General features: G+C 31.8%; 1 protein-coding gene across 1 annotated transcript; it reads right to left on the minus strand.

Annotated features, from left to right (window-relative positions):
* Positions 1 to 2,211: 2,211 nt before the first annotated feature.
* Positions 2,212 to 7,328, minus strand: LOC139484195 (cyclic GMP-AMP synthase-like receptor 2). The gene is made up of 3 exons (XM_071267928.1): positions 7,322 to 7,328; positions 3,153 to 4,169; positions 2,212 to 2,399 (listed from the first exon to the last, which is right to left on the minus strand). The coding sequence occupies exons 1-3, from the start codon at positions 7,326 to 7,328 to the stop codon at positions 2,212 to 2,214; spliced, it is 1,212 nt and encodes a 403-aa protein (XP_071124029.1).
* Positions 7,329 to 14,555: the final 7,227 nt, after the last annotated feature.

Below are 14,555 nucleotides of genomic sequence, written 5' to 3' on the forward strand. Positions count from 1 at the left end.
AATGTACAAAGATGCGAATAATAAGGTACTATATATATGCACTACTATACCGATATCTAAAGTAAGCTTTGACCTAATGTTGAGTCAAAAAGGGACAGAGAACATGACCGTGTGAATCGACAACCACTGAATAACAGACTCATAGCCTTTCATAAAAGAATACGATGGGAGTGGTTAAGTGAAACATGTGTGTCAGTCTCTGTCTCACCTTAACTATAGTGCCTAACAAAATTTTGTGAGATACATATTTTGACTTAATCTTACGACTGCTTTAGTTTGGGATTAATTATAATTAACAGTTACCAATGAGACTGAAAATATTTTTTTTTGTTAAGATAAACAATAACTTTTACCTTGCGTAGCAGTGCGTAAAATGTAATTCGGCATATCTCTTTGCAAAAATGACGTGTTAAATGGAATACAACGTCTTCTGTGTAAACCGTTTTTTCTTTTTTCTCTGCAGTAATCTATTAGAAATAACTTATCTACTGTGTATTCTAAAATTTTGTGAAAATAGAAGAAGAAGCAATTCTTACTTATCGTACCTTTACTTTCATTGATAAAACAAAACATGGAAAGGTCCTGTGTCCAGTTCGAATGTTATTAAAGTTACTGTTCGCATGCATGCACGTTCTGATTTAATCAAAAGTCATGTATGAAAAACAGAAACAGTTTGAAGGTAAACTAATAATAACTCAATATAATCAAATTGCATAATATTCAATAACATCATTATACGTTATAGGGGTAAACTGGATATTGAGAAATTGTCAGATATTTTAAATCCTTTTTTTGCAATAACGAATAAAAATTTGTGAACCAAATGTTTTGCTATAATTTCATAAACGTGTCGTATTGGTATAGTTTTTTTCCCTTTTATTTGCGTGTTTAATGCAATAGAAATTTTGGGCTTCAAAATTCTACATAATTGTCGACATTTAACAGAAAGTTCGCCCTTTTGACACATTCAATGTTTCACAAATAATACGTGACAACAAAGTAAAGTCATTTCTAAAAACACTGCAAAAAAATAAATCTGATTGGTATAGTTACTGTGGAATTTCAAAAAGTGCGTTGAAATGAATAGTGGTATAGCAAACATCGAATTCCCTATCAAAATGTTATCACACACTATAGTACCAATTATTGATAATAAAGAGTTCATGTACAAGCTCCATTATGTGGTGGTGATGTTACAACATAACACATACACAACTTGTAAAATCAGGTGAAAATGGCTTGGCTAAAACGTAAGTATAATCAGCACAAAAGCAAAGAATGAAAATACAGAATACATCAATTACCGAGTTACGCAAGGTCTAATGCAACTAAAAAGTAAACCATGGTCTTTTCCAAGTAAAATATATTGAAGAGATGAAATAGAGTCCATATAACGTCATTACGTTTACTAAAGCATGAAAGTACACATCGGCTTTTAATCCTTAATTAGAAAGTGATGTAAAAACTCGACAACAAATGATGGTGAACTTAAACATTTGTTTAGATTATATACAAATTGAGAACCGTTCTCAAATAACGTTCCTGTCATTTTGTTTGCCCAATCTAGTGAGGTATTTCAATTTCGTTTTAAATCTACTTCGTTTCTTTTTTTAACCAATAATCAAATAGAAAATGGTGTTTTAAAAGGACAAACAAATACACAAATATTAAAAATGACAAACATACACATTCATAATAGTCAATTCAGGTGAATAAGCCAAAAACAAATATTAGAGTACACCAAGCTACGTAAAAGAAAGACAACGCATCCAAATAAATGTGTTACTAGCGTCTTATTATTTATCTTAACATTTACTTTCACTAGTGAACACATTTACTTCTTGTATTTTACTTTTAAAAATATTCTTTATAAAGGCTTTTCTTCCTGTTTAAAGCGAAGTTATCTGTTGTGGTTTTTTTTTTCTTCAAATTAACTAAAGAAAATAAGGGTGATATGGCAATATATTCTCTATTTTTCATGGAAAAGTTATGAATAGAGTTTAATTTGTTCATGATAAAAACAAACACTTTCAAATGGTTACAACAATCAACATTTACGAGATACCAATTGAACAGAATACCTAGTTTTTAAGATTTGTACTTAACAAAATATACAGTTAAATAAAACCAAAATAAATCATTTAATCAAAATACATTTCTGTGAAATATGTTGACATTCCTTTACAAAATGTTCAACTGAATGCACAAATATTACAACGAGTTCATAAGTGTAAGTCTCTTTACAGAAGTGTTATATTTTTGATCCGGCTGTATTTTAGCTGACTGCATAAATGCTTGTTGTGCGGATTCACTGTCTCCAAGTAATTGTAAAGATATTCCAAGAATTTTGTAGGATTCAGATTGAAACATTATATCACTTTCAATAAAATAGCTTTCATCTATAATAAGTTGTAAAGTTTTGAGTCCATTTCGACATTGTCTGACATTATTGAGATGATTATGACATAAAATCTTTAGAAAATATGCATAAACTATAGAGGAAATATGATATACGTTATGTTCCACTTCCATTTGTAGTTCATTTGGTATAAGCCGAGAGTTTATTATAAATTTCAGATTATCTATAAGCATGATTTTCCACAGTTGTACAATACTTGTTTTCCTGGATAATTGCATGTTGGAAAATCGAAAACGACTACGCGACATATCCATGAAGCGACATACTTTTTGGGGGGTACATTTTGATACAGAATATGCAATGATTTGTAACGCATTACTATATTGTTTTACTTTATAGAAAAACGAGGCTAACATCAGCCATCCAGAAACACTGTCATGATAAATATTTTGCAGGAGAGTACAAAGACAGGATTTGTATTGTTTGTATTGTTGTTTATTACTATTTCTAGAACTATTCAGTGGAACAAACTGCGCATATTGTCCACACAACACTGACAAGCAGTATGTTTTAAAGTATTTTACTGAAGATTGGTGACAGGAAACTATCTGATGTATTCCTCTTTGGTATACAATAGTGTCATACTCATTATAATAAGATAGATAACTAGCCAAATCTAATAATTTTGAATTAACAGTTTTTGCTAACTCGATAGTATGCAATGTACGTGGTTCGATAGGATTTATCCACATTGATACCTGAAAATTAGATAATTGATCTGAAAATAACAAACATCGCCATCCGTAACTATGCAGCTTATAAAGTGTATCTAACAGTATTCCACGAGCGCGTCCCTCTATTTTGTTCTCAAACAAGTTGTTTTCTGGAATGAAGTAATGTGAACAAATTGTATAGTCAACAGAATAAATCAGTCTTCTTAAACATCGCATAAAACAATGTATAAGATTTTCTGGTTTCCATATTGATTGTGGTAATTCTTCTGATATCCAGAACATAACTGTTTTCAAGAAGTATGAACAGAGTAAATCTTCACATTTCGTGTAGGTTGATATTACATCTTTCAAAAGAATTTTCAGGAGGGCATAGCATAACAGTTGTGTATGTGTAAAAGTATTTATAAGAAATTTTTCACCAACAGAAAAAGAAATTCGCCATTCTATATTCTCTTTTGGTGATCCCTTTACTCCTACTGGTACAAAAAGTACTCCATGTTTTATAATTCTTTGTTTGACCTTGTAACTTGGCCATGAGTTATTTGATCTTGTTATCAACTGTGATGCTTGTGATATCCATGAAGTACAATGTAAGCACAAGGCAAGGTCACATGATCCGTCTTTGTCAGATATACATGGCCCATGTATTACAGTATTTGAATGACGCTTGACTGCTTGTTTAGATAATGTGCTCGAAAAATAATGTTTTCCATTATGTTCTTCAATGTATTCAACTAGACTTTGACTATAATCTTGTTTAACATGCAACTGAGCGAAACCAGCTTTTACATCATCTGTTTCCACTGACAAATGAAAAACATTTGAATTTAAAGACGTTTGGACGTTTTCATAGACCTCCACTTTCTTATTTACATACATAACATCTAAATCACTTCCTCTCATCTCAAGTCCTTCACCAAAACTTCCACTTGTGATAACGGTGATAAACGTTTCGCTCATCATATTATCCCTGACAGTATTCATCAATCTCAAATTTTTAACATGATTCTCTGATCCAACTATGTTCTGACACATATAACGATACAGTGCTAATGATATGGTTTTTGTTTCTGTGTCTGAAATAAACATATCATAAAAAAAAAAGATTTATATGATAAATACATTATCCCTGATACTGATGTTAACATAGATCTACTAGTGATTGTAATTCAATTTTTTTAACTATTTTAAAAGAGAGAAAGAAGATACCAATTTGAAAGGGATAGTCAAATATTCAAGTTGAAGATAAAAAAAAAACATGAATGAAAACATCGCAATATTAGGAATCAAATGATTGCCGGATTTGCAATGATAATTCGTGCTACTGATCAAATGGTTAAACTGTATACAAACCGACTGGCTTATAAAACTCATTATAGGTTACACTAACTTGTAAATACAACTATTCTCAAACCCCGCCTCTTTTTGTGGAGATCTTGAACATGTTAAATATTCATAGAAAATTAATTGTGTTTACATACTGGAGGGTCTGAATGGGGGGGGGGTCTGTTATTCTGTAAACATTTAATTTTCACCCCTTTTTTCTCTAATCTTCAAAAAATAAGTCTATTCTTTAAAAGTGATTTTTTATGCATTATTCTCTAATTTTTTCCCCAATTTTCTTTAATCTTTAAAAAAAAGTAAAAAAACATTCTTTTAAATGAATGAGAACGGTGATTTCCAAACAACAGCAAGGCTTTCATTTGTTTCTCAACAATGACGTGTTGATGTGTATTGTTCTGCATGAATAAAGTGCTAGTTCCACAGGCACTTGTTTCTATCCAGAGGAAGGTCGACTATCCATATAAATAGATCTATTTATATGGATAGTCGACCTTCCTATGGATAGAAACAAGTGCCTGTGGCTAGTTCTTTGAAGTAACAAGTCCAAATTCTCATCAGTTCTTTCCAGTGATTTTGACTACATATAAGAAGATGTGGTGTAATTGCCAATGAGACAACTCTTTAAAGAGACCAAATGACACATAAATTAACAACTATAGCATGTATAGGTCACTTTACGGCATTTAACAATGAATAAAAGCCAACCGCATAGTCAGCTATAAACAGGGCCGGATTCAGGTTTATTGAAAGAGGGGTCGTAGTTTGTAAAGATCGCCGAGCAGAGCGAGGCGAAATTTAGTTTTGGCCCCTTTTTAGGACTAAAAACATTAAATAAGTGAAATATGCACTTTTTAAACGGTTCCTGGTGTGGGGCATGCATATTTTGTAGTTGCTGGTAAGGTGTAAGGGTTGGACATTTTAGATGCTGTATCTCCCTTTGGATCCAAGAGCTATGTACTAATACATTTAATGTGTGATTTGTCAGTAAAACATAGGCATGGAAAATTCTAGCACGTTTGTTGTAAGTTAAGTTAGAATAAACTCACAGAGTTCTTGTTGTTAACAAGATATACGCTGGGCTATTCGATTGAATTTGAAATACGACCGACAAGAGTTAACTTAAGAAAGACAAAGAAGCAATTTTTATCCAAATGTTTGGTTGAATATGTTTCACCCAACAACATTAAGGGAAATAAAGGGTTCCAAATCAATCAAAGGCTAAGAATGAGTCTGAAATGACAACGAATTTATAAATGCCGGCCGACTAATGAAGACATAAAGGCCACACCCAGCAGGCAGGTTGCAGTCTGGTCTTGAAAAAAAGTATTCTATATATCAGTTCGGCGAAACAGACATTCCGGTCAGACATGAAAACCCCTGCCACAAAAAAATATGCCCGCTTTTATTCATCATGTTCATTTAATGCTAAATAATTCTGTTGGGAATTTTCGTTTCTAATAGCAAAAAAGTGGACAAGATTTTTGTTTTGCGTCTAGAATTTTTGTTTAAGGCAAAAATCAGAGTTAATTTTTTTTCTCCCAAATATCTAAGACTGTCTCCTCAAATCAAATGGTTCGTACTTACGACTTTAAATCTATATAAAGCTTATGCTGACTGGGGATTATTATTCAGCTATATTATTTTAAAATAGACTGGGGCGTTTGGGGTTAAACATGTTTCCGTAGTTAGATACTATTGCTGTGGAACTTTTTTTTTCATGAGAGTGTAATAGTCTATAGAGCATTACTTTCTGTTTGGTGGAATAGTGAAATAGAAGTCAATATGTTCTTGCTAAATCCTGTGTCGCTTTGAAGGTGTCACGATTGTCATCCTCAGCCTACGCAATGTGTTACTGTAATTTGAATTTCAAAATGACTAAGAGATGTTTTATTTGCCCTCTACGCCCCCCTCTGGATCCGCCACTGAATTAAAAGTCCGAGTTGAAAAATCGGAAACCAGTTCACATTGACTGAATCCTATAGTCTGTTATCACGAAACCAAAAAAGGTTTACCAAGTTTGTTTTCACTTTAATCATATTTTTACAATGCTAATTTTGATAATTTTCTTTAAATTTTAAGAAGGGAAAATTCTATTAGCAGTTAATTTTTAGCGTTTTCTTTTATTAATCATTCAATATTCATTATATTTTTAGACCACGCATTTCTCTAATCTTTATTTTTTTTGCCCGTTATTCTCTAATCTTCATTTTTTAAGGGCATTATTCTCTAATCATTTAACCCCATCCAAACCCTCATACTGGTCCCCAGTTATGCTCTCTGTGTTCCATTTCATGGAGACATAACTTGGGAATGTTACCAGCAAATTAGCATGTGCATATTGTTCACATTGAAATCTGTGGTAACCTTTCATTCGAGGTAGGGATAGTTAAGAAAATTAGTGTTAGTTTAAACTCTGAGAAGTTCAGGGCATATAAACGTTAAAAATATGCCGCACAGCCCTACCTTTGAAAAAAATTGAAGTGCATATGAACTTTCAATTCTAGGATAAGATTTTTTCAAAACTTCAAAGTAAAAGTGGTACAGTTTTAGCCGTAAAATGAGTTTTTATGGGAAATTGCATTGTCAATATTTACAGAAATGCAACCTATAAGGAATAACATCTGTTCTCGTGTGATTTAATATTCGAACATATTTTTTTAAGAAAAAGGAAATAAATGAATTCACGAGAGAACGGCTTCCGTTTCTCTTGAACGTAAACAAACACCCTTGTAGATATCAAAAAGGAGCAAGCTAATACCGCTATAAGGCAGCACTTGCACCAGTAAAGTGAAATGGATTAGTATTAGTTGTAATAACTTGTTTCCTAATTTAGTCCAAGTAGTAGTATTTTATAGAAATTGAGACCTCTTTTAAAATTACGTACCTGCCATTTTGTTTAAGAGTTGGGTATTTCAATTTTCGTTTTAAATCTACTTTCGTGTCTATTTTTAACCAACAATCAAATAAAAAATATTTTCTTTTTAAATCAATAAGGCACGAAGAAAATATGAATATTTAAAAGGACAAACATATGCATATCCATAAACAGTACAGGTGTATATAAAAAGTATACAATGTTAGAGGAGAGTCAGCTGGGTAAAAAAAAAGACAGTTTCACTGTAACATGTGTTAATAGTGGAGATAATTGGGTCATTCTGGTATTAAAAAGGGCTGATTGCTAATCATTTGTGTTAAAGTTTTCTTTATCTTGTGGACACATTCACTTTCTGCATTTTGCCTTAATTTCAAAATATGAGTTAGGAAGGCTTTTCGTCATGTTTTTTGACAAAATTATTTTTGATTAATTCTTCTTTTTAACATTCTAGAATATTCATTTGAAAAATCGAAAAAAAATCCACCTCCATTAATTTTTACTTCAAAACTTAATATAAAAATATGTGGTATGATTGAGTATAGATGTCAGTTACACTGAGATATTTTCATAAGGTGTTGTAAACCTTTTGTCATCATACGACATGTTTGATTTAATCTCATTTCATAAAGATTGCAAATCAAAAAGTGTTCTTTTTTGCTAATTGGTAAATATATGCTATCAAGTACTATAATGATGTTTTGATGACATTCTAACGAACGTTGAAAATATGCCGCACAACCCTATATTTTGACCTTTGAAAAAAATTGTAGTGCATATGAACTTTCAATTCTAGGATAAAAAAAAAATTCCAAACTTCAAAGTATAATAGTACAGTTTTAGATGTTAAAGTAGTTCCTATGGGAAATTGCATTGTCAATATTTACAGAAATGCAACCTATAAGGAGTAACATCTGTTCTTGTGTGATATATAATTCGAACATATTTTTTAAGATAAAGGAAATAAATGAATTCACGAGAGAACGGCTCCGATTCCCTTGAACGTAAAAAACCAACCCTTGTAGATTTCGAAAAAGAGCAGGCTAATGCCGCTATAAGGCAGCACTCGCACCAGTAAAGCGGATTAGTATTAGTTGTAATAACTTGATTCCTTATCATGCTAATTCACTATAAATGAATATTTTTTAAACTAACGGCTTTCGTCTGCTCGTGTCCAAGTAGTAGTATTTTATAGAAATTGAGACCTCTTTTAAAATTACGTACCTGCCATTTTGTTTAAGCAATTCAGTTGGGTATTTCCATTTCGTTTTAAATCTACTTTCGTTTCTATTTTTAACCAACAATCAAATAAAGAATAAGGCACGAAGAAAACATGAATATTTAAAAGGACAAACATATGCATATCCATAAACAGTACAGGTGTATATAAAAAGAATAAAATGTTAGAGAAGAGCCAGCTGGGTAAAAAAAAGACAGTTTCACTGTAACATGTGTTAATAGTGGAGACAAATTGCGTCATTTTGGTATTAAAAGGGCTGATTGCTAATCAGTTGTGTTAAAGTTTACTTTATCTTGTGGACACATTCACTTTCTGCATTTTGCCTTAATTTCAAAATATGAGTTATGAAGGCTTTTTTTCATTTTTTTTGACAAAATTATTTTTGATTAATTCAGAATATTCATTTGAAAAATCGAAAAACAAATCAACCTCCCTTAATTCTTACTTCAAAACTTAATATAAAAAGATGTGATTTGAGTGAGTATAGATGTCAGTTACACTGAGATATTTTCATAAGGTGTTGTAAAACTTTTGTCATCATTTGACATGTTTGATTTAATCCCATTTCATAAAGATTGTAAATCAAAAAGTGTTCTTTTGGTAAATATATGCTATCAAGTACTATAATGATGTTTTGATGACATTCTAACGAACTAGTTTTCGATCATATTTAAATTGTAGACAGTGTTTAACATCATAGAACATATTCTTCAATTCAAGACAACACACAGCAATATTAACTACAGACATAGGGGACTGTGGTTAGTATTCTCATCTCGACTCATTTCCTTCGTACCTTTAGCTCCTAATTTTTCAATACCTCTCCCCCCAAAAAAAACCAAAACAAAACATAATGATATCATTCTATAAAAAATTAGGGAGATGAAAATGAAACCAGTGTTAAGATGTCTTAATGTATTGGTTTTCGATCAAATTTTGATCATTCAACCAAAATATTACATATATTAAAACTGCTTCGTACGATGTTCGAGTACATAAGTATGCTAATTTATGTATATCCATATAAGGTAGTGATCCCGACCTGTTCAAAGTTTTGCTTACTTTGTTACTGGTTCAACATTAGTATAGTTTTCATCGGAATGACTAAAAATAATAAAAATACACCTTGTCACAACGAAAAAAAAATTTGAAAAGCACCTGGAAATAATAACACATGAAAATAAATAAATCGACAAATGGAGTATAATTTTTTTTAATATATGTTTATCTGTGCAAAAAATGATGAAATATAAATCTACTATATAATTGATATTAAAAAAAATATCTGTGTACATTCGGAAATGAATTTATACATGAACGTTTTCGTGAATCAGAACTGTCAAAAGGAAAATGTTCCGTTATTGTCTTGAAAAATGAACAACGCCTTTAAATGAATATCATTAAAAAATCATTTATACGACCACTTTTAATTTCATTTGTAAAACTATGTATTTTTCTACACACCAAAATTTGTTACCAAATTCGTTACAGGTAAATGTTCTCATGCATCAAATAAACGCTTTATCGCCTGAAATATTCTTTGAAATCATGAAAATCGCCCAGATATAGCTTCGTGCGTGGCATCAAATATATATCTGTTCCATTAAAAATTATGTGTTTTGTCAGATTTTGTGAATCATTTACTGTTGTCCATGAATTTATGTATTTATTGAATGAATAATACAAGAAGTAATTAAAGTAACCAAAGTGACAAGTTTTTTATTTGTATAATGTCAATGAAAATACCGCACACCGAGTTATTATTTTCCCTCATATTCATATTCCAAATTAGCATGGACTTTCTAGAGATTTTAAAAAATAGTTACACACCTTGTAACATTAAAAAAAAATAACTGAAACTTTTGTAAGATCTGGATTTTTTTTTCATTTTTGCAACCCTGAGCAATGGTTTTATTCTTAAACTCTGATGTTTTTCCTATAATGAGATGAATACCAAAAGTAGCCTCCAGTACATCAATGTTTTAACATGTTCAGAACAAACAGCTTTTTTTTTATTGATTAGTAGTCCCTCATTAAGAACAGTATATGCAGTCGTCCACATATTTGTTTATCTATGATTTCAACAGATAACGTTTACACAACAGTGAATAAAGTTAATTCCCACAAAGAGTTATAAAACTGTGAATGGTAATAAAAGAGGGGCGAAAGATACCAGAGGGATATTTAAAGTCATAGATCGAAAAAAAAAATAACAACGCCACGGCTAAAAAAGAAAAAGCAAAACAGACAAATAATAGTACACAAGACACAACATAGAAAACTATAGACTAAGCAACACAAACCCCACAAAAACTGGGAGTGATCTCAGGCGCTTTGGAAGGGTTGATACCTAAACTACGTTTCCTTACAAACAACGGTATATTGCTGGGTCTTCCAAGTGCTCCACGAAACCTCTTTCTAAATTATTAACATCTATTATATCAGCAATCAAAGACGGGCTTCAAAGTTATTGTGAAACTGCCTATTCTAGAGGGGGCGTGAATCAGATGTGGATACTTAAAAATTCCAAAGATCTTTTAGAGTACATACAATCTAACTCTCTTTCATCTTGTAACAGTATTAAAACATTTGACTTTTCTACTCTGTACACTAGTATTCCACATTCCAAACTAAAAGACAAATTGAAAGAGTTGGTATTGCTTTGCTTCGTAAAAAAGAATGGCCAACGTAGATACAAGTATCTTGTCTTAGGGAGGGATAAATCCTACTTTGTAAAGGATCACTCTGATTCGAACAAAAAATTCTCTGAAACTGATATTATCAAGATGCTTGATTTCTTGATTGACAACATATTTGTTACGTTCGGAGGACGTGTTTTTCAACAGACTGTCGGCATTCCAATGGGAACAATAAAAATAAAATTAACGGTACCAATTTTTCTTGCACCAGATGCGCATTTCGACAATACATGTCTCTTCAGTGATGCTCGTGACCAAAATATTTGAAATCCAAAGCTTATATAAAAGATGAAGAGCTATAATCCAAAAGGTCCAAAAAGTATAGCCAAATTCGTGAAAGGAATCAGAGCCAAATTCGTGAAAGGAATCAGTAACAAACTGTGCCCCTCTACTTGCCGACTTGTTTCTTTATTATTATGAGGCTGACTTCATGCAGTAACTTCTTAGGAAGAAAGATAAGAAGTTAGCACTATCCTTTAACTCTACTTTTCGCTATATAGATGATGTTCTTTCACTAAATAATTCAAAATTTGGTGACTATGTGGAACGCATCTATCCAATCGAGCTAGAGATAAAGGATACTACAGATACAGTTAAGTCGGCCTCATATCTTGACTTACATCTAGAAATTGACAATGAGGGTCGGTTGAAAACAAAACTTTACGACAAAAGAGATGATTTCAGCTTTCCAATTGTGAACTTTCCATTTCTAAGTAGCAACATTCCAGCAGCACCTGCATACGGGGTATATATCTCCCAATTGTTACGATATTCCCGTGCTTGCATTTCCTATCATGATTTTCTTGATAGAGGGTTGCTGCTCACAAGGAAGCTATTAAACCAAGAGTTCCAAATGGTGAAGTTGAAATCATCCCTTCGTAAATTTTACGGACGCCATCACGAGTTGGTTGACCGTTATGGAATAACCGTATCACAAATGATATCGGATATGTTCCTTACGTCGTAACTACAATCCCCTTCCCTTTCCTGAATGTGACCTACCGAATTAGACTATTTACCGGATTTGTTATCACATAAGCAACACGACGGGTGCCGCATGTGGAGCAGGATCTGCTTACCCTTTCGGAGCACCTGAGATCATCCCTAGTTTTTGGTGGGGTTCGTGTTGTTTATTCTTTAGTTTTCTATGTTGTGTCATGTGTACTATTGTTTTTCTGTTTGTCTTTTTCATTTTTAGCCATGGCGTTGTCAGTTTGTTTTAGATTTATGAGTTTGACTGTCCCTTTGGTATCTTTCGTCCCTCTTTTATCAAATCCTGTCCCACATGTGGCACCCGTCGTGTCGCTCATGTTTTTACAAACCCGGCAAATGGTATAATTTTGTAGGTCACATTCGTGCAAAAGGAAAACGGTATTGTAGGAACGACATAAGGAACATATCCAATTATAGAATCATCTGTGAAACTGATAATCCATAACGGTCAGAGCCAATTCGTGATGGCGTCCGCAAAATTTGCGAAGGGATTATTTCATCTTTACCATTTGGAACTCTTGCCTTAATAGCTTATCATATGAGCAGCAACCCCCTTATCAATTATTACTTTGTTACAGGTTTATATCAAATCAAATCAATATGGGAAATACAAGCTCGGAAATGTCGCATCAATTTGGAGTTACGTACTCCGTATGCAGGCGCTGCAGGAATGTGGCTACATAGATATGGAAAGTTCACATATGGAAATTCAAATCATCTCTGTTGTTGTTAAGTTTTGTTTTCAATCATTGTCAATTTCTAGATGTAAGTTAAGATATGAGGCAATCTTAACTTTATCGTACAAAATGAATTTGCAAAACAGAGGAAAACAAAGGGACATACAATAAGACAGAGAAAAACAAAAGGATATATGAAACCTTTTAAATTATGTATTATTTAACCTTTGATTCTTTATATGCAACATTGAATTACTTGTTTAAATAGGTGTCAATTGCATTAGTAGATCAAAACAAATGATATTGTGAAATTAACAGTTAAGTATATAGATCTAAAACCAGATTGAATAGGAATTCATTATAGAAATTATAACAGATTTCGACGGTCTTCAGTGTCACTATTATTTGAAAGTATTCAAACAATATTCTATTGACAATCTTATCTTGTCATGAATTAATATTTTTATAAACAATGTCATTTGAAATATAAACCCTATTTTATTCAAGATCATACACTTTGGCTATTTCATATATTTAGTATAATGATATAAATGTATGATTACAATGAAAACCTTAAACATTTATTTTGACAAGAACTTTTTGTTTATCTTAAATATGATATCAGATGTTTATTATTGAAAGTTTCGTCTTCCACATTGTCATGGGTATGATTTATTTGTGTTTTTTAATATTTTATTTATTTGTACAATGTTAAAAGCGCTTAATTAAGCACTATTTGTTAAAAGTCAATAATATGATACTTGTAAACAGTATAGCTACATGAGCTATGCATGTGCTTTGTTATAATTATTGTATTAACAATCATCAACCACTTGAAATACTCTAAGATTTGCAAAATTATAATAATTATTGCAATTTGTTTTTCTGCAACTTCAAATGAATTACGTTTTGATAGCCTACATCTAACCATGCCTTAATACTTTTTCTAAAGCTCATGTTTTTTATGATTGAAATTGGTGGTGAAAAAATCGACCATGTTTGCCATAGGTTCTAATGAACATTCAATGTGTATCAGGCATTGTAAAACGGTTGGACATCGTTCGTATACTTATGAACAGTGCATTGTGAGGTTAGTTCAAATCGGTTAATTTAGAAAGTAAAGGGAAAGTACACATCAGTCTGATTATAAGTATTATTTTAAAGAAAAATATTCTAATTATGTCACCCTTACGGAGTCGGGTGACATATTGTTATTGTTCCATTCTTTTTATTTATTTATAATTATTATTCCACAATGTTTTGTACAGACTATTACCTGGAATTGCATGGACCAATGATGATGGAACTTTACCATAATGTTAACCCCCATGTGTAGATGTGCAATCGGGGGTTGTCATTTCCAAGATTGATTGTCAGATGCATTGTCAAGGAAGCAGAAATATTGTAAAAACTGGAAAGTCTTCCAAAATGGATAAAACTTTGTAGAAATGTTACTTGGTATCCGAAGATTTACCATCCATCTTCTGAATTTTCAAAACGGCTGCCGTTGCCATAGAAACAGTACAAACAAGAAAATTTTCAAAACACTTGAAACTTTCTGAACGTTTGCTGAATGCTTCTTTCTAAAGTAAAAATATAATTCAATGTTAAAAAAAATCGAATTGGCTGCCACTTAG

This window comes from Mytilus edulis, chromosome 8, assembly GCF_963676685.1.
Source record: "Mytilus edulis chromosome 8, xbMytEdul2.2, whole genome shotgun sequence".
In the NCBI taxonomy this organism is placed as follows: Eukaryota; Metazoa; Mollusca; class Bivalvia; order Mytilida; family Mytilidae; genus Mytilus; species Mytilus edulis.

Bases quoted from the DNA above. Each gene is read 5' to 3' on its own strand.
- LOC139484195 (XM_071267928.1), bottom strand. The intron at 2,400-3,152 runs GTTTGTTATTTT...AACTTATTATAG, and splicing joins GCATAGTTACGGATGGCGAT to ATGAAAGCTATTTTATTGAA.